We start from the raw sequence: 24,317 nt of genomic DNA on the forward strand, positions 1-24,317 counted from the left end.
AGTGGGAATCTTCATTTTATAACTTGGATTGTATATTCCAATGATGGGCTTCCTCAAAATTGCCCTAGGTCTTCGTGAGCAAGAAAGTTGGATGCACACCCACTAGTTTTCCTTTTGAGCTTTCACATACTTATAGCTCTAGTGCATCTCTTGTATGGCAATCCCTACTCATTCACATTGATATATATTAATGGGCATCTCCATAGCCTATTGATACGCCGAGTCAATGTGACCATCTCCTCCTTTTTGTCTCACAACCACCACCACACTCTATTCCATCTATAGTGCTATATCCATGGCTCGCGCTCATGTATTGCGTGATAGTTATAAAAAGTTTGAGAAAGTAAGAGTGTGAAAACAATTACTTGGCTAATTTCGGGGTTGTGCGTGATTTACATTAGTTGTGTGAGGATGATGGAGCATAGCCAGACTATATGATTTTGTAGGGATAACTTTTTTGGCCTTGATATTTTGAAAGTTCATGATTACCTTGCTAGTTTGCTTGAAGTATTATTGTTTTCACGTCAATAGCAAACTATTGTTTTGAATCTTACGGATCTGAACATTCATGTCACGTGAAAGAAGTTGCAAAGGGCAACTATGCTAAGCAGCATTCCACATCAAAAATTCATTTTTTATCACTTCCCTACTCGAGGACGAGCACGAGTTAAGCTTGGGGATGCTTGATACGTCTCCAACGTATCTATAATTTTTTATGGTTTCATGCTATTATCTTGTCAAACTTTGGATGTTTTGTATGCCTTTTATATATTTTTTGGGACTAACTTATTAACTCAGTGCCAAGCGCCAGTTCCTGTTTTTTTCCATGTTTTTGACCCCTTTCAAAGGAGATTTTGAAATGGAGTCCAAACGGAAGAAAATCCCCGAAAATATTTTTTTTGGAACGGAACAAGATCGGAGAACTTGGGAGCCAAGGCAGGGGAGCCCAAGGGGGCCCACAAGCCCCCACCCCGCGGCCAGGGGGCCCGCGCCATCCAGACTTGTGGGCCCCCTGGAGGTCCCCTGACCTAGGTCTTTCGCCTATATAATCCTAAAAATTCCATAAAAAATCAAGAGATCATCGCAATCGCTTTTCCGTCGCCGCAAGCTTCTCTCTCCGCAAGATCCCATCTCGGGCACGTCCTGGTGCCCTGCAGGAGGGGGGATTCGGACACGAAGGGCTTTTCCATCAACACCATGACCTCTCCGATGATGCGTGAGTAGTTCACCATAGACCTACGGGTCCATAGCTAGTAACTAGATGGCTTCTTCTCTCTCTTGGATCTTCAATACAAAGTTCTCCATGATCTTCATGGAGATCTATCCGATGTAATCTTCTTTTGCGGTGTGTTTGTCGAGATCTGATGAATTGTGGATTTATGATCACATTATCTATGAATCTTATTTGAGTTTCTTCTGATCTCTCTTATGCATGATTTTGTATCCTTGTAATTCTCTTCGAGTTGTGGGTTTTGTCTGGCCAACTAGATCTATGATTCTTGCAATGGGAGAAGTGCTTGGTTTTGGGTTCATACCGTGCGGAGATCCTCACCCAGTGACAGAAGGGGTAGCGAGGCACGCATCGTGTTGTTGCCATCAAGGGTAAAAAGATGGGGTTTTCATCATTGGTTTGAGATTATCCCTCTACATCATGTCATCTTGCTTAAAGCGTTACTCTGTTCATCATGAACTCGATACACTAGATGCATGCTGGATAGCGGTCGACGTGTGGAGTAATAGTAGTAGATGCAGAAAGTATCAGTCTACTTGTCTCGGACGTGATGCCTATATGCATGATCATTGCCTTAGATATCGTCATGACTTTGCGCGGTTCTATCAATTGTTCGACAGTAATTTGTCCACCCACCGTAATACTTGCTATTTTGAGAGAAGCCTCTAGTGAACACTACGGCCCCCAGGGTCTACTCCACACCATATTTTTAGCCTTACACTTTTTACTTCGTTGCACTTTCCGCCTTCAGATCTCACTTTGCAAACAATCTTGAAGGGATTGACAACCCCTTTGAAGCGTTGGGTGCAAGCTTGTTTGTGTTTGCGCAGTTACTCTGGACTTAACGAGACCCTCCTTCTGGATTGATACCTTGCTTCTCAAACTGAGGGAAATACTTACTGCTCCTGTGCTGCATCACCCTTTCCTCTTCAAGGGAAGAACCAACGCAAGCCCAACCTCTGTCAACGTGTCAACTTTTGGCGCTGTTGTCTGTGAGATAGCAATAGTCAAGTGCACTCAACTCAATAGCAATTGGATCAACATAACTGGATCTCTTAAAGAGATTAGCAAGTGGATGAGGATCCATATCACTAGATTTTCAGCAAGCGAAGATGCAAGCATATTGAAGGCACATAGCACACAAGCAAAGGAAAGACAAGCGAAAGAAAAGGGCGAACGAAAAAGGAAAATTGGTGAAGTGGGGGAGAGGAAAACGAGAGGCAACTGGCAAACAAAGTAAATGCAAGAGATGAGTTTGCGACACCTACTTGGATGAGTTCTTGACTTGATCCTCCCCGGCAACGGCGCTAGAAATTGGCACATTGACGGGAGGCTCTTCTTGACTTGATTCTCCCCGGCAACGACGCCAGAAATTCTTCTGCTACGACAACAAAAGTTCTTCCCCAGTAGTGGTGCCAGAGAACCTTCTGACGTCTCTTGGGCTTGCGTTGGTTCTTCCCTTGAAGAGGAAAGGGTGATGCAGCACAGGAGCAGTAAGTATTTCCCTCAGTTTGAGAACCAAGGTATCAATCCAGTAGGAGAATCTCGTAAAGTCTAGAGTACCTGCGCAAACACAAAAGAGCTTGCACCCAACGCTATAAAGGGGTTGTCAATCCCTTCAAGATTGTTTGCGAAGTGAGATCTGAAGGCGGAAAGTGCAACGAAGTAAAAAGTATAAGGCTGAAAATTTGGTGTGGAGTAGACCCTGGGGGCCATAGTGTTCACTAGAGGCTTCTCTCAAAATAGCAAGTATTACGGTGGGTGAACAAATTACTATCGAGCAATTGATAGAACCACGCAAAGTCATGACGATATCTAAGGCAATGATGATACATATAGGCATCACGTCCGAGACAAGCAGACCGATACTTTCTGCATCTACTACTATTACTCCACACATCGACCGCTATCCAGCATGCATCTAGTGTATTGAGTTCATGACGAACAGAGTAACGCCTTAAGCAAGATGGCATGATGTAGAGGGTAATCTCAAACCAATGATGAAAATCCCACCTTTTTTACCCTTGATGGCAACAACACGATGCGTGCCTCGCTACCCCTTCTGTCACTGGGTGAGGTCACCGCACGATATGAACCCAAAACAAAGCACTTCTCCCATTGCAAGAATCATAGATCTAGTTGGCCAAACAAAACCCACAACTCGAAGAGAATTACAAGGATATGAAATCATGCATAAGAGAGATCAGAAGAAACTAAAATAAGATTCATAGATAATCTGATCATAAATCCACAATTCATCGGATCTCGACAAACACACTGCAAAAGAAGATTACATCGGATAGATGTCCATGAAGATCATGGAGAACTTTGTATTGAAGATCCAAGAGAGAGAAGAAGCCATCTAGTTACTAGCTATAGACCCGTAGGTCTATGGTGAACTACTCACGCATCATCGGAGAGGTCATGGTGTTGATGAAGAAGCCCTCCGTGTCCGAATCCCCCCTCTGGCAGGGCACCAGAACGTGCCCCAGATGGGATCTTGCGGAGACAGAAGCTTGCGGCGGCGGAAAAGTACTTTCGATGATCTCCTGTTTTTTTTGTGGAATTTTTGGGGATATATAGGCGCAAAACCTAGGGAAAAGGAGGTCCAGGGGCCCACAAGTCTGAGGGCCACGGCCTCCCCCTGGCCGCGGGGTGGGGGCTTGTGGGGCCCCTGGGGACCCTGGGGACCCCCTGCCTTGGCTCTCAAGTCTCCTGATCTTCTTCCGTTATGGAAAAAATCTTTTCGGGGATTTTATTCCGTTTGGACTCCGTTTCAAATTCTCCTCTGAAAGGGGTCAAAAACATGGAAAAACAGGAACTGGCACTTGGCACTGAGTTAATAAGTTAGTCCCAAAAAATATATAAAAGGCATGCAAAACATCCAAAGTTTGACAAGATAATAGCATGAAACCATAAAAAATTACAGATACGTTGGAGACGTATCACGCCTCCACACTCATCGGACCACATACATCGGTATGTATGATTTCCAACAACTCAAAATCAAGTGACGCCAAAAGCCCATCGGAATGGAGTTTCTTCATGCGCTTTACACCAATATGACCTAAGCGGCAGTGCCACAAAAACATGGCGCTATCATTGTTAACTCTACATCTTTTGATCTCAATGTTATCTATATGTGTATCATCGCTATCAAGATTCAGTATGAACAATCCTCTCACATTGGGTGCATGACCATAAAAGATATTACTCATAGAAATAGAACAACCATTATTCTCTGACTTAAACGAGTAACCGTCTCGCAATAAACAAGATCCAAATATAATGTTCATGCTTAACGTAGGCACTAAATAACAATTATTTAAGTTCATAACTAATCCCGATGGTAACTGAAGTGAGATTGTGCCGACGGCGATTGCATCAACCTTGGAACCATTTCCCACGCGCATCGTCACTTCATCCTTCGCCAACCTTCGTTTATTCCGCAGTTCCTGCTTCGAGTTGCAAATATGAGCAATAGAACCGGTATCAAATACCCAGGCACTACTATGAGAGTTGGTTAAGTACACATCAATAACATATATATCAAATATACCTGATTTTTTCCTTGGCCGCCTTCTTATCAGCCAAATACTTGGGGCAGTTGTGCTTCCAGTGACCCATTCCCTTGCAATAATAACACTTTGTTTCAGGCTTAGATCCAGCCTTGGGTTTCTTCGTCGGATTGGCAACAGGCTTGCCGCTATTCTTGGAGCTACCCTTCTTGCCTTTGTCGTTTCTCTTGAAACCAGTGGTCTTATTGACCATCAACACTTGATGCTCTTTCCGGAGTTCTGACTCTGCGACTTTCAACATCGCGAATAACTCGCCGGGTGACTTGTTCATCCCTTGCATGTTATATTTCAACACAAAGATCTTATAGCTAGGTGGCAGTGATTGAAGAATTCTGTCAGTGATAGCCTCTTGCCGGAGTTCAATCCCCAGCTCAGCTAGACGGTTTGAGTACCCAGACATTTTGAGCACGTGTTCACTGACACACGAATTCTCATCCATCTTGCAAGCATAGAATTTATCAAAGGTCTCATACCTCTCGATCCGGGCGTTCTTCTGAAAGATAAATTTCAACTCCTGGAACATCTCATATGCTCCATGACGCTCAAAGCAACGTTGAAGTCCCGGTTCTAAGCCATACAAGACTGCACATTGAACTACTGAGTAGTCCTTCTTACGTGTTAACCAGGCGTTTAAAACATCTTGGCTAGACGTAGCGGGTGGTTCATCTCCTAGCGCAACATTAAGGACATAATCCTTCTTCCCAGCTTGCAGGAGCAGCTTTAGATTACAAGCCCAGTCTACAAAGTTGCTTCCATCATCTTTCAACTTAGCTTTCTCTAGGAACGTATTGAAATTCAGGGTTGCTACTGCGTGAGCCATTGATCTACAACATAAAATATTGCAAAGTGGACTTAGACTATGTTTAAGATAATTAGAGTTTAACTAATCAAATTACTGATAAACTCCCACTCAAAAAGTACATCTCTCTAGTCATTTGAGTGGTACATGATACAAATCCACTAACTCAAGTCCGATCATCACGTGAGTTGAGAAAAGTTTCAGTGGTAAGAATCTCTATGCTAATCATATCAACTATACGATTCATGCTCGACCTTTCGGTCTCTTGTGTTCCGAGGCCATGTCTGCACATGCTAGGCTCGTCAAGTTTAACCCGAGTGTTCCGCGTGTGCAACTGTTTTGCACCCGTTGTATGTGAACGTTGAGTCTATCACACCCGATCATCACGTGGTGTCTCGAAACGACGAACTGTCGCAATGGTGCATAGTCGGGGAGAACACAATTTCATCTTGAAATTTTAGTGAGAGATCACCTTATAATGCTACCGTCGTTCTAAGCAAAATAAGGTGCATAAAAGGATTAACATCACATGCAATTCATAAGTGACATGATATGGCCATCATCTTGTGCTTCTTGATCTCCATCGCCAAAGCACCGGCATGATCTTCTTGTCACCGGCGACACACCATGATCTCCATCATCGTGACACCATCGAGGTTGTCGTGCTATCTATGCTATTACTACTAAAGCTACAACCTAGCAATATAGTAAACGCATCTGCAAACACAAACGTTAGTTTAAAGACAACCATATGGCTCGTGCCAGTTGCCGTAGCATCGACGTGCAAGTCGATATTAACTATTACAACATGATCATCTCATACATCCAATATATCACATCACGTCATTGGCCATATCATATCACAAGCATACCCTGCAAAAACAAGTTAGATGTCCTCTAACTTGTTGTTGCATGTTTTACGTGACTGTTATGGGTATCTAGTATGATCGCATCTTACTTACGCAAAAACCACAACGGAGATGTGCAAATTGCTATTTAACCTCTCTCCAAGGACCGCCTCGGTCAAAACCAATTCAACTAAAGTTGAAGAAACCGACACCCGCCAGTCATCTTTATGCAGCGAGTTGCATGTCAGTCGATGAAACTAGTCTCTCGTAAGCGTACGAGTAACGTCGGTCCGGGCCGCTTCAATCCAACAATACCGCCGAATCGAGAAAAGACTAAGGAGGGTAGAAAATCGAACATCAACGCCCACAAAACCTTTTGTGTTCTACTCAAGATAACATCTACGCATGAACCTAGCTCATGATGCCATTGTTGGGGAATGTTGCATGGGAAACAAAAAATTTCCTACGCACACGAAGACCTATCATGGTGATGTACATCTACGAGAGGAGATTACATCTACGTACCCTTGTAGATCACTAAGCAGGAAGTGTTAAGAAACGCGGTTGATGTAGTGGTACAGCTTCGTGATTGAAATCACCGTCGTCCCACGATCCGTTCCGATCTAGCGCCAAACGGACGACACCTCCGCGTTCAGCACACGTACAGCTCGATGACGATCTCGGCCTTCTTGATCCAGCAAGAGAGACGGAGAAGTAGATGAGTTCTCCGGCAACGTGAGACGCTCCGATGGTGGTGATGATCTACTCGTGCAGGGCTCCGCCCGAGCTCCGCAGAAATCCGATCTAGAGGAAAAACTACGTGGTATAGGTTTGAGTTGCACGTGGCAAAGTTGTGTCTCAAATAGCCCTAAAACCACACAGTATATATAGGAGGAGGGGAGGGGCTAGACTTGGGGCTCAAGGGAGCCCCAAGGGCGCCGACCGAAGTGGAGAGGAGGACTCCAACTCCAATTCGGTTTGGGGAAGGAGGAGTCCTCCTCTCCCTTCCCACCTCCCACTTTTTTTCCTTTCCTTTGGTATTTTTCCCTTGTGGCGCCATGGCCCTACTGGTTTGGCCTCATCAGCCCACTAAGGGCTGGTGCGCCACGCTAGGGTCACCGGGCTCACTCCCGGGTGGGTGGGCCCCTCCCGGTGAATACCCGAAACCCATTCGTCACTCCCGGTACACTGCCGGTAATGCCCGAAACTTTCCGGTGACCAAATGAAACCATCCTATATATTAATCTTCGTTTTCGGACCATTCCGAAAACTCTCGTGACGTCCGTGACCTCATCCGGGACTCCGAACAACATTCAGTAACCACATATATAACTCAACTATACTAAAACATCATCGAACCTTAAGTGTGCAGACCGTGCGGGTTCGAGAACTATGTAGACATGACTCGAGACACTCATCGGTCAATATCCAATAGCGGGACCTGGATGCCCATATTGGATCCTACATATTCTCCGAAGGTCTTATCGGTTGAACCTCTGTGCCAAGGATTCATATAATCCCGTATGTCATTCCCTTTGTCCTTCGGTGTGTTACTTGCCCGAGATTAGATCGTCGATATCCGCATACCTATTTCAATCTCGTTACCGGCAAGTCTCTTTACTCGTTCCGTAATACAAGATCCCGTGACTTACACTTAGTCACATTGCTTGCAAGGCTTGTTTGTGATGTTGCATTACCGAGTGGGCCCCGAGATACCTCTCCGTCACACGGAGTGACAAATCCCAATCTTGATCCATACTAACTAAACGGACACCTTCAGAGATACCCGTAGAGCACCTTTATAGTCACCCAGTTACGTTGCGACGTTTGATACACACAAGGTATTCCTCCGGTGTCAGTGAGTTATATGATCTCATGGTCATAGGAATAAATACTTGACACACATAAAACAATAGCAATAAAATGACACGATCACATGCTACGTTCATAGTTTGGGTCTAGTCCATCATATGATTCTCCTAATGATGTGACAACACTTGCATATAGTTAGAAAACCTTGACTATCCTTGAGCAACTGGCTAGCCAACTAGAGGCTTGCTAGGGACATTGTTTTGTCTATGTATCCACACATGTATCTTTGTTTTCATTCAATACAATTATAGCATGGATAATAAACGATTTTCTTGAAACAGGAAATATAATAATAACTATTTTATCATTTCCTCTAGGGCATATTTCCAACAACGTGATCTCATGGTCTTAGGAACAAATACTTGACATGAAGAAATCAGTAGCAATAAACTTAGTGATACGATCAAATGCTATCCTTACGGTTTGGGTCTTGTCCATCACATCATTCTCCTAATGATGTGACCCCGTTATCAAATGACAACTCATGTCTATGGTTAGGAAACCTTAACCATCTTTGATCAACGAGCTAGTCTAGTAGAGGCTCACTAGGGACACAATGTTGTCTATGTATCCACACATGTATCTGAGTTTTTGATCAATACAATTCTAGCATGGATAGTAGATGTTTATCATGAATAGGGAAATATGATAATAATTAATTTATTATTGCCTCTAGGGCATATTTCCAACATGAGCCACTTGTGTTAGCACCTACTCCAAGTCCAAAGATGCTCTCTTCGCAAATCAACTTTGTGACTTGCCAATCAACATGGATCTCGCTAGACCTGGTTTGGGCAGGTCGATTGCTTGCCTCCTAATGGGGACACCAATAAGGGGCAAACAAAAGAAGACGAGCAAAGATAAGAATGGCACCAAAGGCAAGGCGTCTCTTGTTACTTGATGGATGATCTTTGGTCTATCGTCCCGTCCGATTGGATTGGGTTGTCTCTTGGGTTGGGAAGTGCCTAATGTCTTGTGTTGAGGTGTTCTTGTCGGGGGTCACTTGGCGTAGTAGTCGTGTCGGGGTTTGTAGATGTTGTGTATCTCGAGAGTTTTGGGGGCCACATGTGGGGTTATGGGGTTTCATGCCATGTGAGTACTTTGTGTGTGCTCCGTTTGTATATTTTTGCCTGGGTCTTTCATAAATTAACTGTGTAATTATTTTTTTAACTAATCGATGAGGCAGAACTTTTGCATCTTCAAAAAAATAAAATACAATCTCCTGTACAATACTCTAGACTGAGCAACAAGATACTATATAACACTTCAGATTTTGTCATAGAGTTTTGTTTGTGATTCACCATATATGTCAGGAAATCTCCACATTCTTCTGTCTTCAAAAACATGTACCTCGAGATGGTATTTGACGTAAGTCTGCACCTCCACAACAATTTCATTTCTCCACCAAAGCGCAAGGCCACCATACTTTCATCTACAATTTATGTGCTACATCTCACTTTTCCCATTATTGTCACCCTCTTCCTTTTCTCGGAGAGGAACACCAAGCCGGATTTGAGGGACTTTATGAAGCCCTTCAGCTCACCAACTATCGGGGCCAACCCCAATCCCCGACAATTCAGAAACAAAATCTTCATGGCTTTTGTTGGCCCCGTACCACACATTGAGGCCCTGTCGCTTTTCAGGTTTGAAAAATTTAGCAACGTAATCAACCACCACCACCCTCTATCTTTTTTTGCCTCCCCATCGAATCCAGCGGACCCCTATACTTGGTAGGGATCACTCATTTCCATGCTATACCCGGAGACTAGATAGACCCGCAACGCCGTCCAAAAAACCCTAGAGTCGTCCCCAAATCGCTTATGGATGGAAACTATTCTTCATTCATTTTAACCGCATAAGTCGTTTGAGTTTCAAGTTGACCAAAATATTTTGTTGAGAAACTAGAAGCATTTTTTTCTTCTTCTCCTGCTTATAACACCCTAGAAGTTTTTGTTGAGACTGCCGAGTCAACACCACACACTGTCTATGTGATGAGACGCCAAACCACCGACCACTATTCCATGGTTTCTGTCGAAGCGAAGAGCATATCATGGCATGATAATTGATGAAGCACGCCATGTGGTCAAAAAAGAAACATAATCATACGTGGTGGAGGATTGAGGAGCTCCGGCGGGCGGGCCTGAAATGAAGCCGTCTTCTTGGACCAAAGCGTGCGTTTTCTAGGGCAAATCTTCCCACCACCACCACCTTGTCCTCCCATGGGGCCTCATGCATGTGTGTCCAGCTCAAGCCCCCGTTAAAAAATCGTAGCAACGGACACAGAGATTAAAATACTCCCTGGAAAGACGGACGCAGGACACGAGCACCCGAGAAGGAAAGAGGAGCGCGGCTGCCCGACCCGGCCAGGCTCGCTCGCTCCACACAGCGGCGGTGGCCACCTTGGCTCGCCTCACCCCGAACAGTTTTCCTCTCGCTCACCCCTCCCCGGAACAGAGAAGCTCTGACCTCTCTCCTCCCTCGTCCTGAACGACGGCGACAGATCGTCAAGCGGCGGCCGGACCTGGGGTGGCGGCGTCGGTGGCGGTGGCCGGACCAAGGTGCGTCCACGCCCTATCTCTTGTCCCTCTCAACCACCCCGCTATCCCGGCGTAGATCATAGACCATTGTCGTCCAGATCTTGTGTAACGGAGTGGTGACGGACACGAGCAGGGGCGCCACGGCGGCGTGTGGATGCGGGGCATACAGGGGGTAGCGGCCGGAGTGGCTGGGCATGGCGACCGCTGACGCCACGTAGGTGCGTGCCCCTTTGTTACTCTCGCCTGTGTGGATGCAGGAGCAGGCTGCAGGCGCCTCCACATCCCGCGAAACCTCCCCGGAAATCCGCCGCATTGCTCGAGACCCGCGGCTCTGCCGCCCCGCCTGCTGGACTCCGGTAGGTTTCCAGCCCTAAAGGCGCCGCCTTTTTTCAAACTTGTCGATCTGCTCGTCGTGCCATTGTGGGGCCGGCCTGACGCCTTCCGGTTTTCCTTTCTCGTCTCTGGCCGCCCGCTTCGTAGGCGCAGATTTGAGGCGCGTTCCATCCGGATTGGCGCTCCTGCTCCTGCTCCTGCTTCTTTGCCTCGGTGAGTGGTTTGTTCGACGCAATCTAGGGCCATTGTTAGCGGGGGGGCTAGGGAGGGAAAATGCTGGTACTTTTCTAGCACCTTCTTGATTTGTTCCGAGATTTGCGCGTGGATTAATGAAATGTGGCCTTCGTTTATCTTGCCCTGGATCATGCTAGGGTAATGCGTGCCCCTGATTCCGTCCATTGTCCAGTAATTTCCTAAAATTTCCTTGACTCAGCCACCTTCCCCCTTGATCTCAGCTGGACCCTCGCCGGAGCGTCGCTGATCTGCCTGCCAGCCGTGGCCTGCTCCAGAGAATACCGGCAGTCGACTTCCCTTGAGAGGGAAACCCGGACGGTGAGCCATTTCCTTACTGTCTTTGTCTGAACCTGTCTGTCTCTGGCTATCACCTAGAACTTATCTGAGCCTGCTTAGGCTGAGCAGTGAACACCATTTTTATTATTTGAGGGAATGACTCGTGTCCAACCTTTGGGTTGCATGCTTACTTGATTTAATTTTTTGCGGGCAAGTGTATGATTCAAGCTTGTGCTCTCTGATACTGATGTTACTGATACCCTTTTTTTGTCGATTAGTGCCTTTCCTATTCAGTTATCTTCCTCACATGTGTTGCGTTTACATAATTGCTTGGAAGGGACAATTTAAATAGTGCATGTTTTACACATTTCATTTCATCTTATTATAAGGAATAAATGATCTCAATGTTCCATTCAGACAGACTAATAGATATAAAATTTCAGAGAAGAGAATAGACAAAAAACTACTCAAACATACTTCCTCTGTTCAAATTTGAACTAAAATCACGCAATAATTATGGAACGGAGGGAGTAGAACAAAAATAAAGACATTGTAGTCTCCTTTTTTGGTGATTTTAATGTGGAATATGAATATCTATGAACATTGTAGTAAAGGAAGTTAGAAAATGGCAACCAATGCTTCAATATCTGGTTTACTCTCCAGACTCCAGCTAATAGACGGGAAAATAATTTGGATGGGGCTTAATTTATCCAATTATCCTGCTGTGTCTTCTAAAGACACCATCATTTGGTTGGGCTAGTTTATGTACTTATTATAGATCATTCTTTCTCTAAGCACAGCTTCCTGAGATCTCATTTTTGCAAATTCTTGCATCTAATAATTGTACCTGAACTGTTGAGTTTTGGATCGATTGAACCCATTTTTTTTTATCATTTGTCCAAGGTTCTGTGTTTAAAGGTTCTTTAAAGGTTCCATAAGTGGAGAAACAGATAAATTATCTGCTGGTTTTCTTTAGGAAATGCAGTTACTACTTAAGAGGCAATAAAAGTACTCAGGAAATTATTGGTGCGTGACTGGCTGACTCATTCTGACATGCGATCTTGGTGATGTTGGGTCTTTAGAACCTATTTGTATCGAGCAAACCAGAAGGATTAATTGATAACCTTCTATCTATCATGTTATTTGACATGCTGGCTAGTTGGTACCTCACATTAGGAAGAAAATTCGGTTCTACCTGTAAATTTCTCAGTTTGATTGTAGTGTTGGTTAGCTCTGTATCACCTTTTCTGTGCTACAGATTCATCCGCATGAGTATTTTATACACCATATTAACATCACTAGCTGTAATGCTGTATACATCTCTAGATTAGTAGATTTAATGACATACCATATCAAAGTTTCCCTTTTCTGGAAATAGGAATTGCCATTCACATATTAATATTCAATCATCTGCCTAGTTTTATCTGTATGTTACTCCACAAGTTTTAATATTTTACTCCTTGACATTGGATTGCAATTTACCTCTCTTTATCAATTCATGGGTCTGTTTGTGCATATCATGTGCCAGGTATAAATCTAGTTTAATGCTATTAGTTGTTTATTTTTACTTTGATTATGCTATTCAGATATCCAGACTTTGATATTATGGTTCTTGATCAGGTTGGTGGTTCTTTTTAGTCCGCCACTACGTCTCTGGTTCTTCAATTATGACAGCCATGGCTGAAGGGTGTGTTGGTCCTAGCGAGCTTCACTTGAAGAAAGAACTTACTGCCTTGCGAAAGGCACGGTTCCTGCGTGATCCTGAAACATGCTCATCCTGGAGGGGCCCATTGAGTTCTAGATCATGCATGACAAGTTCTAGTATTATAAATCACAATGAGATTGTCAGTAATTTGACACAAAAGTACAATGAGCCATCCGTCGGGCCTCTGAAAAGTGAAAAGAAAAGGAAAAATGTTTATCTTTACAATTGGAGGAATCACTCTAACAAATCCAGTGAAAGTGGGATAAATTTTGATCAGGATGACAGGAGCCTGGAAAGCCCATGCATTTCTAATGTTATGGACTGTAGGAGTGACACATGTCTGGAGGTTCCTGTTAGCATATACAGTGTCCAAGGCTCGAACTCAGGCACTCCTGTTAAAAGAACTATTAGGAGGGTGAGGAGGAGTTCATTCTCAAAGAAGGGAGCAATGAGAAATTCAACAGTTTCAAAGCTGCTAGATCTCCATGTTAACTCTGGTGAGCAGTCTGAGGATACTGAGACTTATAACTCAGAGAATCATGAGCTGCTTCAGAAAGGAGGCTACTTTTCTCGATCAACATCACCGCTGTTTGCTGCTTCTGGATGTCTCAGCTCATCAAATCCCTCTAAGCTGTTGAAAATGGCAAGAAGAGAAGGATCTTCCTTTTCTTGCACTCCGGTCTCCACTAGCTCTTATTACAGGCACAGAGGCAGGAATCCCAGCACCGTCGGTTCATGGGATGCAACAACTGCTGCTTCACTTGATGACGATGGGTTGAACCAACAAGCACCGCTGAGAAGTCAAAGGTGTGGTATTCCATATTGGTCAAAGGGGAGTAAACAAAGAAGCTGTTCTCCTTCACTATCTGATACACTTAGACGAAAAGGAAGCAGCCTGTTGTGTGGAAGTCAGACGATGCACAGAAGGAAGAGATCATCTGGCTCCAACAAATGTGGATATCTTAAAAAATCTTCCCAAGGCGAGCCACTCTTGGGTGATAGTTGCCATTTTTCTTACTCGTCATTTGATTCAGCAAGCGAGGGAGTTTCAACCATATTTGGAGAACTAGATTTAGAAGCTTTGAGCCGGTTGGATGGCAGAAGGTGGTCAAGCTGTAAGAGCCAGGATGGGATTGCTTTGCCTTCCAGTGGAGCTGATCATGCAGTTTCAGACCAGAGAAGCTTGAGCCAGAAGTACCGTCCAAGATCATATCATGAAATTGTTGGTCAAAACTTTGTAGTACAATCACTTAGTAATGCCATCATAAGGGAGAGAATAGCTCCAGCATACCTGTTTCATGGGCCTCGTGGAACAGGAAAGACTTCTGCTGCGAGAATCTTTTCAGCAGCTTTAAGTTGCACTGCTAATGGAGAGAATAAACCCTGTGGGGTTTGTATGGAGTGTAATGACTTTTTCTCCGGAAATGGAATTAATCTAATTGAAGTTGATGCTAGCAATAAAAAAGGTATTAACAGAATTAGGCACTTGATTGAAAATATACCAGCATCAGCAACTTCATCACGATACAAGGTGTTTGTTGTTGATGAATGCCATATGGTATCTTCTAAAGTCTGGTCAGCATTCATGAAATTTCTTGATGAACCATTACCTCACGTTGTATTTATATTCATAACCATAGACCCTGAAAACCTCCCTCGTGCTGTCATATCACGTTGTCAGAAATACATGTTTTCAAAGATCAAAGACATTGACATAGTCTGCCGGCTGAGGAAAATTGCTGTGAAGGAAACTCTTGATATCGAATTGGCAGCTTTAGATTTGATAGCACTAAATTCAGATGGATCGCTGAGAGATGCAGAGACAATGTTAGATCAGCTGAGTTTACTAGGGAAGAAGATTACGCCGTCACTTGTAAATGATCTGGTGAGTTATTTTTAGGTCATCCGTTATTTTTTTAAGTGTCACTCGTTCTTTGTTATTAGTACTGTTTTGTTATGGTTTTCTTTGAGACTTGTAATTGTCTAAAACTCTAAGTGGAGACTTCTATGTATGCATAAGTTATCGTGTTTAAGTTCCACTGACAGATCATGAATGCACTCGGATAATTACCATACAACATGTTGTTACATATATGTCCTGCACAAATGTCTTGTTTGACTATGTTTTCTTTGCTCAAGGTTATACTCTCTTCCCTACAGTTTCGTGAGTGTTAGGTTTATATTTTGTCTGGCATAAACATTTTTTTGGAACCATGCAAGCGAACTGCATGTGATCATATATTAGAAGAAGAAAATGAAAGGTCCAAATACAATATAACAACGACCGATCGACCATCAAAAAACACAATATCTGCTAGGACCTAAAAAAGAATGGCCACTCCTGAAACCCTTTTTTCAAACTATGCAAGCGAACTGCATGTGATCATATACTAAAAGAAGAAAATAAGAGGTCCAAATATAATATAGCAACGACCGATCGACCATCAAAAAACACAACATAAAAGAGCGACCACTCCTGAACAAAATTAAACACTCCTAGGCTCCTAGCAGAAGCAGGCCTAAGCCAGTAACTAACATTGGCTTTAATCTTACTAATGACATAGAGAATATGAAAGAATATGCTCTGAAGAAAAGGTCCAAATATAATATAGCAACGACCGATCGACCATCAAAAAACACAATATCCGCTAGGACCTACAAAAGAGCGACCACTCCTGAACAAAATTAAACACTCCTAGGCTCCTAGCAGAAGCAGGCCTAAGCCAGTAACTAACATTGGCTTTAATCTTACTAATGACATAGAGAATATGAAAGAATATGCTCTCAAATACACGGTTGTTTCTCTCCCACCAAATAGCCCAGACGACCAAGATGCAAAGTCTACCGTGCTTATTTCTTTTGTCTCCCTGAAGAGTTTTTCTAGCAGCGATCCACGAAGATGTAATGTTTTGTCTGGCACAAACACCGGCAAATCTTTCAATCAGACTGTTAATGAACTTACTTTTTCCAAATAGCACACTATTTTTTCACTTGACCATGTATGATGCTTTTCATGGAGCTCATTTTATCAAACAATATTCCAACTCTTGCTTGTCCAAACAAAATTGCAAAGAAATTAGCATATAATAATGATCAAGATTACCTTCAGAGGTTGCGCAACTTCTGGGATTTAGCACATAATAACGGCAGATTCTCTGCAGCCAATCGAAATCCCGAATGATAACCTCAGCAACAAAATCACCTAGCAGCTAGCTGATACTAATATTAACTGAATTTCTTGATCTTGTTAAACAAATCCAGCATGAATATGATTTCTTTTCTTTGCTCTTTTGCAATTATGAATATGACTAGTTTCCCTATTCAAATTAGTCACACAAAGGTTGGAATTATATTTTACAGGTTGGGGTTGTTTCAGAGGAGAATTTGCTTGATCTTCTAGAGATAGCTATGTCATCAGACACTGCTGAAACAGTTAAAAGGTCAAGAGAACTGATGGATTCTGGGGTTGATCCGATGGCATTAATGTCTCAATTAGCTGGGCTCATAATGGACATCATTGCTGGGACCTATAGATTAGCTGACCCTACGTGCGGTGAAGGAATTGGTGGTCGAAATAGTAAGTATTTCAACTGATGGGTGCAATTCTTTCAAGCCATATTTATTGAATTATTATCATTTATGCTTCGTTTGTTATGCAGCAAGAATCATCCAGTGTCGTATTGAGTAGATCAAACTACTGTGCTCTCTTATCTTTTATTCTGGGAGTGTGCACTGCTCCTTTTGGAGTTTGACGTTCTTTATTTTGGGAAAATGTCAATTTTTGTCCCTTTAATCTGTCCAGTTTGATAGTTGAATGCGTGATTTTTCCGTTTTGATAGAGGGGGAGGGAGTATGCTTTTTATCTCTTATTATTTTTAGGCCAAAAGGAAATATGTCTTTTTTCCTTGTTCTGAAATACGTGGCATCATATTGATGATCTTATGCCTTACAGGTGCTAGTTAATAATTTTGTCTATCTTTGAAAGTGCAATGGTCTTTTTTTTTTGCGGTGTGAAATTGCACTAGTCCTATTATGGACATAAGTTAATGACATTCTCAAACAAAGTCTACTGATACAGTGATACTGTTGTGTTATACTGCATGCATTAGTTTTAAAGTTTTAAAGTTTTAACATGTATACGAATATATCAAATGAAGTAAGCTTGGGAAATACTTAATTTCTTGCTTATGAGATGACGAATTTCACTCTAGTTATGAAGGAAAACATATATTGATCTACCTGAATCATATTTGATGGATATCATGTTCTCTTATTTATAATCTAACATCCACTATTTTCCTGTGCCTGACTTTTACCAGTAATGACTTCAAAATGCATAGTCCCTTATCATATGTTATTTAACATCAAGTATATCTGTATATGACAAGACTAGGCTCGAAAACAATAGACTAATAAGAGTCTCACTCGGCGAGCTGTATTTCTTCTGAATAACTTGAGAAACGTAAAATTGATGTGGTTTTCCCCATGAGGTACTACTACAGAAATAAATTGGTCATGTATTTCTTTTCAGAAAAGTTGAGTGTTTCAGTTGTGCGTGCCATTATTATTAGTTGCTGCTATCATACAACTACCACTTAAAGTGTTAAATTACCCATGTGCAAATTACCTTGGTGCTGGAAACATACTCCCTCTGATCGGAAAAAAGTGTCGCAGCTTTGAACTAAGGTTAGCTGCGACACTTTTTTTGGATCAGAGGGAGTACAAATCTATATCAACCACTTGCCTACAAGGCTTATGTTAAAAAATAAAGAAATGTATATGATATAGTGCACTACCTCCTATCATTATTTATTTTGTTGCTTATCTAATGTTTTAAGCACACCTTTTCCTTCTGTAGTAACTGATGCCGAGTTAGAAAGATTACAACAAGCATTGAAGATTCTTTCTGATGCTGAAAAGCAGATAAGACTTTCCAGTGAGCGTTCAACATGGTTCACTGCAGCTCTGCTCCAGCTTGGTTCTGGGCATGATTCAGAAATAACCCATTCAAGAAGCAGCAGTAAACAAAGTGCTAAAGCAACCAGCGAGACCATGTTGGAAGCAGTAAGAGAATCCTCTGCAAGCAGGAGTGTCTCTCATCCTCTATTTACTATTCGCGGTTCAAGGAAAACATTGGACCACAGAACAGCCAGTGGGCGCTCCAGTCCTAACGACCTTGCGTCATTATCTTCCCGGATGAGGCCCAGTGACAACTTAATTTATGGAGATTGTAGATCTGTTGATAGAGTTCTACTGGATTCGGCTCAAGCAAGTAATTCTACTGAGCAAAAGCCTATAATTAATGGAAGCTCAGACCTTATCCAAATTTGGCGAAAATGCATAGATAATTGTCACTCAAAGACGTTGCAGCAGCTACTCTCTGATCATGGGAAACTAGCATCCATCAAAGAATTTGAAGGTGTGGTTTCTTTCTTGTGTTTGCATCATTATCATTTTTGGGCCTTCATCATCCATGCTTTTTTTAGGGTTGGTCCAAATCAGGCCTACTGTAGTGGTTCTGTAGCTTATCAGATTCAGCACATTTTTTATGCTAAAATTTGGACTAAACCTGTAACTTGAGCATTTCAAAGGATTTAGAAATTTAGGTTCAATAATGAACTTCCATGAATGTTGATGGATGAAAAGGGAGATTGCTTTTTCTTTATTCTATGTGTTCGTAGTGCTTGCCTAACGTAAAATAAAGCTGTTCACATACCCTATTTTATGAACTTCCATTTCAGGCTATTTAGTTGCTTTCATATCATTTGAGGACAGCAAAATAATGTCTCGTGCCCAAAGATTTGTGAGTAGCATCAGAAATTCGATGGAGACGGCACTGAGATGTAACGTGGAAGTCAGAGTCGGTTTAATGTCTGAATTTCTTGCTGGACGACTCAAGCTTGAGGTGGACCTGGAAGAAAGAGCTGAGCCTGATGTCTTGAGTTGCTCAACAAACAGTGACCGGCTAAAGGGAATTCTGAACGCCCCAAGAAGCTTAGGTTATTCTGAAGAGATCGAAAAAAAACTGGAGAAATACAGCAATACTTCAGCTGCTGGTGGAGGGGTGCAGCCAGACGTCACTGAAGGAAATGCAGGAAGGGCTAGAGGGCAAGGAGTCCCTGCTGAACGGTCAAAAACAGTTACTGTTGAGGAGCAGAGGTTAGAGAGTGCATGGCTCCAAGCTGTTGAAAAGCACACACCCGGAGCGAGACCTGAGAAATATCAAGCTGTGCCACAAACTGGTGGTGGTCAGTACCACAAGAAGTCCTCACTGGCTAGTGTTGTGCCCTCAAGGAATATTGACAAGGATTTGAGTAATGGATTGAAAGCTTTAAAGATCAGTGAGAGTCATGGTTCCCAGAAGGGTCCGAATGTAGGAATAGAGAATGGATTTGTGATATCACCAAGCCTCTTGCACAGCAATAATGAATTGGCAAATTGCGACAACGAGAGTGTGTAAGTAATAAACTAACTTATTTATGTGTTCTCTACATGAATCTAGCATTTGTCTTGTCTTTAGAACAGTAAGATTGTTACTAGAAAGAAGAATCAACTGCAATCAACCTTTATACAAGACAATACAATTTTATAAAGGTTAGTTTGCCAATGAAGTTCCTTTTTCTATTTTTGGTCACAACAGCTGATGCAACTTAAGAAATTGACACTGAAGGCTGTAAAAGATATTCGAGCTCCACTCGTTATAGGCTCGTCTCGAGATCTAAACGAGGCAAACTCAAGCCTAGTTGCAGGCTCGCGTGCTTGCCAAGCTCGAACTTAAATAGTTTAGTAAGGTTCGGTAGATGGTGTCCTCTGCAGTGCACCGTCACTTGGTCCAGCGGGCAGTCACCGCCCACCCTGGTACACTTGGATCGTGTGCTTTGCACATCTGACTGGGAGGACATGCACGGAGAATGCCACCTCCGCTGCCTTGCGTCCGTTATATCGGACCACAGCCCGCTGCTCCTGGATTGCTCGCCACTGCCAAAAGGGTAAAGTCAGTCCTCGCCGCGGTCCCCATCCACCAGCTCCTTGTGCTCGCCCCGCCAAAACGAGTCATCAAGCAACTCGAGAAGATACAGAGAGGATTCCTATGGGCCGCTAGAGCTGACGCTAATGGAGGACATTGCCATGTAAATTGGCGACGCGTATGCCGGCCTATCTCCCTAGGAGGCTTAGGCGTATGCGACCTAGAGCGTGCTGGGCTTGCTTTGAGGTTGAGATGGCTATGGTTCTCCCAAACAGACACAGACCGCGCATGGGCTGGGCTTGACCTTCAATTTTCAGCCACCGAGCGCGCGCTGTTTTTTTGCCTCCACGACCATGGAGCTGGGAAACGGGCAGACGGCCCTATTCTGGGAGGATCGCTGGATCCAAGGGCGATCAATCAGCGAGATCGCGCCGCTGGTCTATGCTTGCATCCCCAAGCGACGGCGGAAGCAGAGGACGGTGGCACAAGGCCTACATGGCAATAGTTGGACCCGCGACATCCAGGGCGTGTTTGGCATACACGAGGTCGGGCAATTTCTTCAGCTCTGGCAGATGATCGCGGACACCATCCTCACCGAGGAGCCTGACCGCCTGATATGGAAGTGGACCACCACGGGCACCTACTCAGCACAGTCCGGCTACCTCGCCACGTTCCATGGATCAGTGACCTGCCCTGCCTGAAAGATGATATGGAAGGCATGGGCGCCGCCAAAGGTCAAGTTCTTCCTCTGGCATGCGCAGCAGGACAGATGCTGGACCGCAGATCGACTCGCCCGCCGCGGCCTGCAGCACCCTCCACGATGCCCTCTATGCGACCAAGCCTTCGAGACCATCCACCACATCATCATCGAATGCCCATTCACCCAACTGATTTGGCACGAGATCCTCGCGTGGCTTCGGATGCCAGTAGGAGGCCCAAACCAGGAGGACTCTGCTGGTGGACTGGTGGAACCGCGCGCGACAAAACACCCCCCAGCCATAGAGAAAAAGGCTGGCATCCATCACCCTGCTCCTGCCCTGGATGGTATGGAAGCACCGCAATGACTGTGTTTTTGACAGGGCACAGCCCTCAATTGCTGCACTTCTGTCGAAAATTAAAGAGGAGGCTACCTTATGGGCAAGAGCTGGTGCTGCCGGGCTTCGGGTTATCCTACCGCAGACATGGGATGTACACTAAGTATCATTAGAATGCTTGTATTCTGCCTCCTAGGAGGACTGTAAAACAAACTCTATCTTTCCAATAAAATGAAATGCAAAGGTCCTTTGCGTTTTCTCAAAAAAAAAAAAAAACTTTCCTTCAAAATATCATAGGATCTTGTCCTGCTCAGTAGTTCTAGCCCACCTGTTCTCCCTACCTAATAAAACATGTGGAGGCACATATGAAGTTTTTTCATGCGCCGTGGAAGTTCAGGTCCAAATGACCATGCAACTCATTCGGCCTTTTCTATCTGCGCCGTAGCACAAGAATTCACGAGCCCATCGTGATTGCTCATGCGTTGTAGCATTCAGCCTCACAAGCTTCCACTTAATGCAATTTTCTTGACGAGCCTAGCCCGAGCTAACTTCTAAGCTCAGAGTGTAAATCGACCTCGGATCGAGCTGGGATGTATTCACTCAGAGCTTGGCTCGTTTACAGCCATACACTGAAGCGTTCTGTTCTACCTCCAGTTTCGACAAAGTACTGTTTTGTTAAATTATTTTTTGCTAGTCTTCTCCTGCATCATCCACAACTTAGCTTGCATCTAGTAGATGCTCCTTTTCGAATTATGATGCATATTGTTAGCATTTTTTGTGATTGACCTACATGTAATTTGCAGGGTCTCCGAGTCTGGAGCACCAGGATGTCATGGCCTCTTCCCCTGCTGGAAAACTGAAAAATCAAAAAGAGGAAAGGTGCATTGATCGTAATCCCTATGTAGACATTTCTTTTGGTCGTCTCACTTCACAACTTCATCCGGTTTGGCCATTTTTCTTTGCGTTTCAGGCAAAACGGCAGACTCGTTTGAAGCCATCTTAATCTGGGAAGTTATAAAATGACCACTGTTGTTCGAGCTGCGGAAAACAGTTGCGAATAGCAAGAGAACACAAGGAACCAGTTGTCAAGGTCGCGGCTGTGACCTCGCCTGATGCTCTCTGCTGATGCAAGATGGCTGCATTTTCGTCACAACGACTTGGTAGAGCTCAAAGTAGCAGAACTGTCGATGTGAATGCAAATTTCAGAAAACCGAAGGATAGTTGATTGTTTACACTTTACACCCTTCTTGTCAATGCACCCTTCTTGTATTGTTTACAGAACATTTTGATTTGTCCAGTGTTGCCCGCAAGCATAGGATAGTCGATTGAAGAATCTCAATCTAGGTTTCTAGTGCATTGTTTCTTGATGATAGTTGCTTCTATTTCAATGTATTTGACACCAATTCAGTACACACCCCTTTGGTTATTGTCGCAACTTTATGTTAATAAGAAAGAACCAAAGCTTTACTCTAACATAACAATTTGTGATCATGTACAAGGCAGTATATGTATGTACACTTCAGAGCTAGCTACAGATTCCCAGCTAAAAAGAGAAAATAAAAAAGAAAAACTAGTGATCGCCGGCTACGGGTAAGGGTCTGTCCAGGAGGCGTCGTCCGCCGCGGCCTCCTTCCATCTCCTGTTGAATATCTGCATCTCGGCGAACGATCGCCGCCTCACGGCGACCCGGAACGCGGCGGCCTTGCCCTCGGCGCCGCCGAGGGTGGGAACTCCCCTGTGGAGGACGTACTCGCTGTCGACGACGCCGACCTTCAGCGTCCTGTCTCCCTGCGCGCAGTAGCCGAGCTTGTAGTCGAGCCCCCACGCGTGCACCAGGTCGTTCTGGACCATGCCCCAGCTGCAGCGCCACGCCGCGCGGGAGAAGACCGGTACCATGATCTCCACCCACCCCGCGCACGGCGGCCCCGTGCTGCTGTCGTCGCACCCTCCGGCTCCCCACCCGGCCGCCGGCTTGTAGAACCGCCTGTGCACGTCGCCGCCGCCTTCGGGCCCCGGCAGCGCGCGGGTGGTGATGCCGTGGTGGATCTCCGACCGGCGGTCCAACGCCGGCTGCGATATCTCGAGCCCTTCTCTCCTGACGGCGTCGAGGTACCTGAGCGGGTCGAAGGCGTCCACCTCCACGTCCTCGTCCCAGAGGAAGACGTAGTCGTACCCGGCGACGACGTCCGGGTGCAGGAACCTCTTGGCGAACCACCACTTGGTCTGGCCCAGCGCCGAGACGTGCACCGCGCGGCGCGACCACTCGAGGTCGCCCCACTGCTCCTCCCCGGCGCCGTCGTAGTGGAACAGCATCACGGTGAACTGGTCGGCGGGGAACTTGGAGACGAGCTTGTCGACGGCCGCCTTGTTCTTGACGCCCACCGGGATCGCGAGCAGGCTCTTGGACGGCCTGCCGCCGCCGCCGCCTTGCTGCTGCTGCTCAGGGTCGCCCACCATGGACACCATCTCGAGGTCGGAGGTAGCTTGCACGATGCCCCTCGGCAGTGCCGAGCCGCCCGACGACGGCTTCTCGGGTTCTCGTGCCTCCGTTCGGCGGACGACTGCGCGCAACAGTTTGCGGGGCATGGACATGGAATCCTCGGATGCTCGTGACACCGACGGGTGACTGTCGTCCTTGTGATGAAGCTTGAATCCTGCGCCGGCGACGAATAGCAGCACGAGGAGGAACACGAGCGCCACCGGCAGCGAGAAGCGCCTCTGCGACGCCATGGAGTGCTTGGAACTCCCGAAGCACGCGAGTTGAGGCAAGCGATCTAGTTATCTAAGTATATACTCGTATATATAACCGGTTCGAGCTTGTGCTGGTTCTATCGCTGGTCACCGCTACGTAGTTTATATAGAGGCTGGAGGTACAGCCGTACAGGTACATCAGCCCGAAACTG

General features: G+C 44.8%; 1 protein-coding gene and 1 pseudogene across 6 annotated transcripts; one reads left to right on the plus strand and one right to left on the minus strand.

The window, feature by feature from the left end:
* The first annotated feature begins 10,654 nt into the window (after window positions 1-10,654).
* LOC123447834 (protein STICHEL-like) lies at window positions 10,655-22,887 on the plus strand. 6 transcript variants are annotated; one of them, XM_045124525.1, is made up of 10 exons: window positions 10,655-10,886; window positions 10,964-11,221; window positions 11,346-11,411; window positions 11,632-11,750; window positions 13,329-15,298; window positions 16,774-16,990; window positions 18,272-18,832; window positions 19,155-19,869; window positions 22,218-22,293; window positions 22,385-22,887. In XM_045124525.1, the coding sequence occupies exons 5-10, from the start codon at window positions 13,376-13,378 to the stop codon at window positions 22,415-22,417; spliced, it is 3,525 nt and encodes a 1,174-aa protein (XP_044980460.1). In that variant the 5' UTR covers window positions 10,655-10,886; window positions 10,964-11,221; window positions 11,346-11,411; window positions 11,632-11,750; window positions 13,329-13,375; the 3' UTR covers window positions 22,418-22,887. The 6 variants fall into 6 exon arrangements, with proteins under 6 accessions (XP_044980460.1, XP_044980459.1, XP_044980457.1 ...); XM_045124524.1 differs by having other exon boundaries at window positions 11,654-11,750; XM_045124522.1 differs by having other exon boundaries at window positions 10,664-10,886; window positions 10,999-11,221; window positions 11,654-11,750.
* Window positions 22,760-24,144, minus strand: LOC123450259 (annotated as a pseudogene).
* Between the last annotated feature and the right edge of the window lie 173 nt (window positions 24,145-24,317).

This window comes from Hordeum vulgare, chromosome 4H, assembly GCF_904849725.1.
Source record: "Hordeum vulgare subsp. vulgare chromosome 4H, MorexV3_pseudomolecules_assembly, whole genome shotgun sequence".
NCBI classification, from domain to species: domain Eukaryota; kingdom Viridiplantae; phylum Streptophyta; class Magnoliopsida; order Poales; family Poaceae; genus Hordeum; species Hordeum vulgare.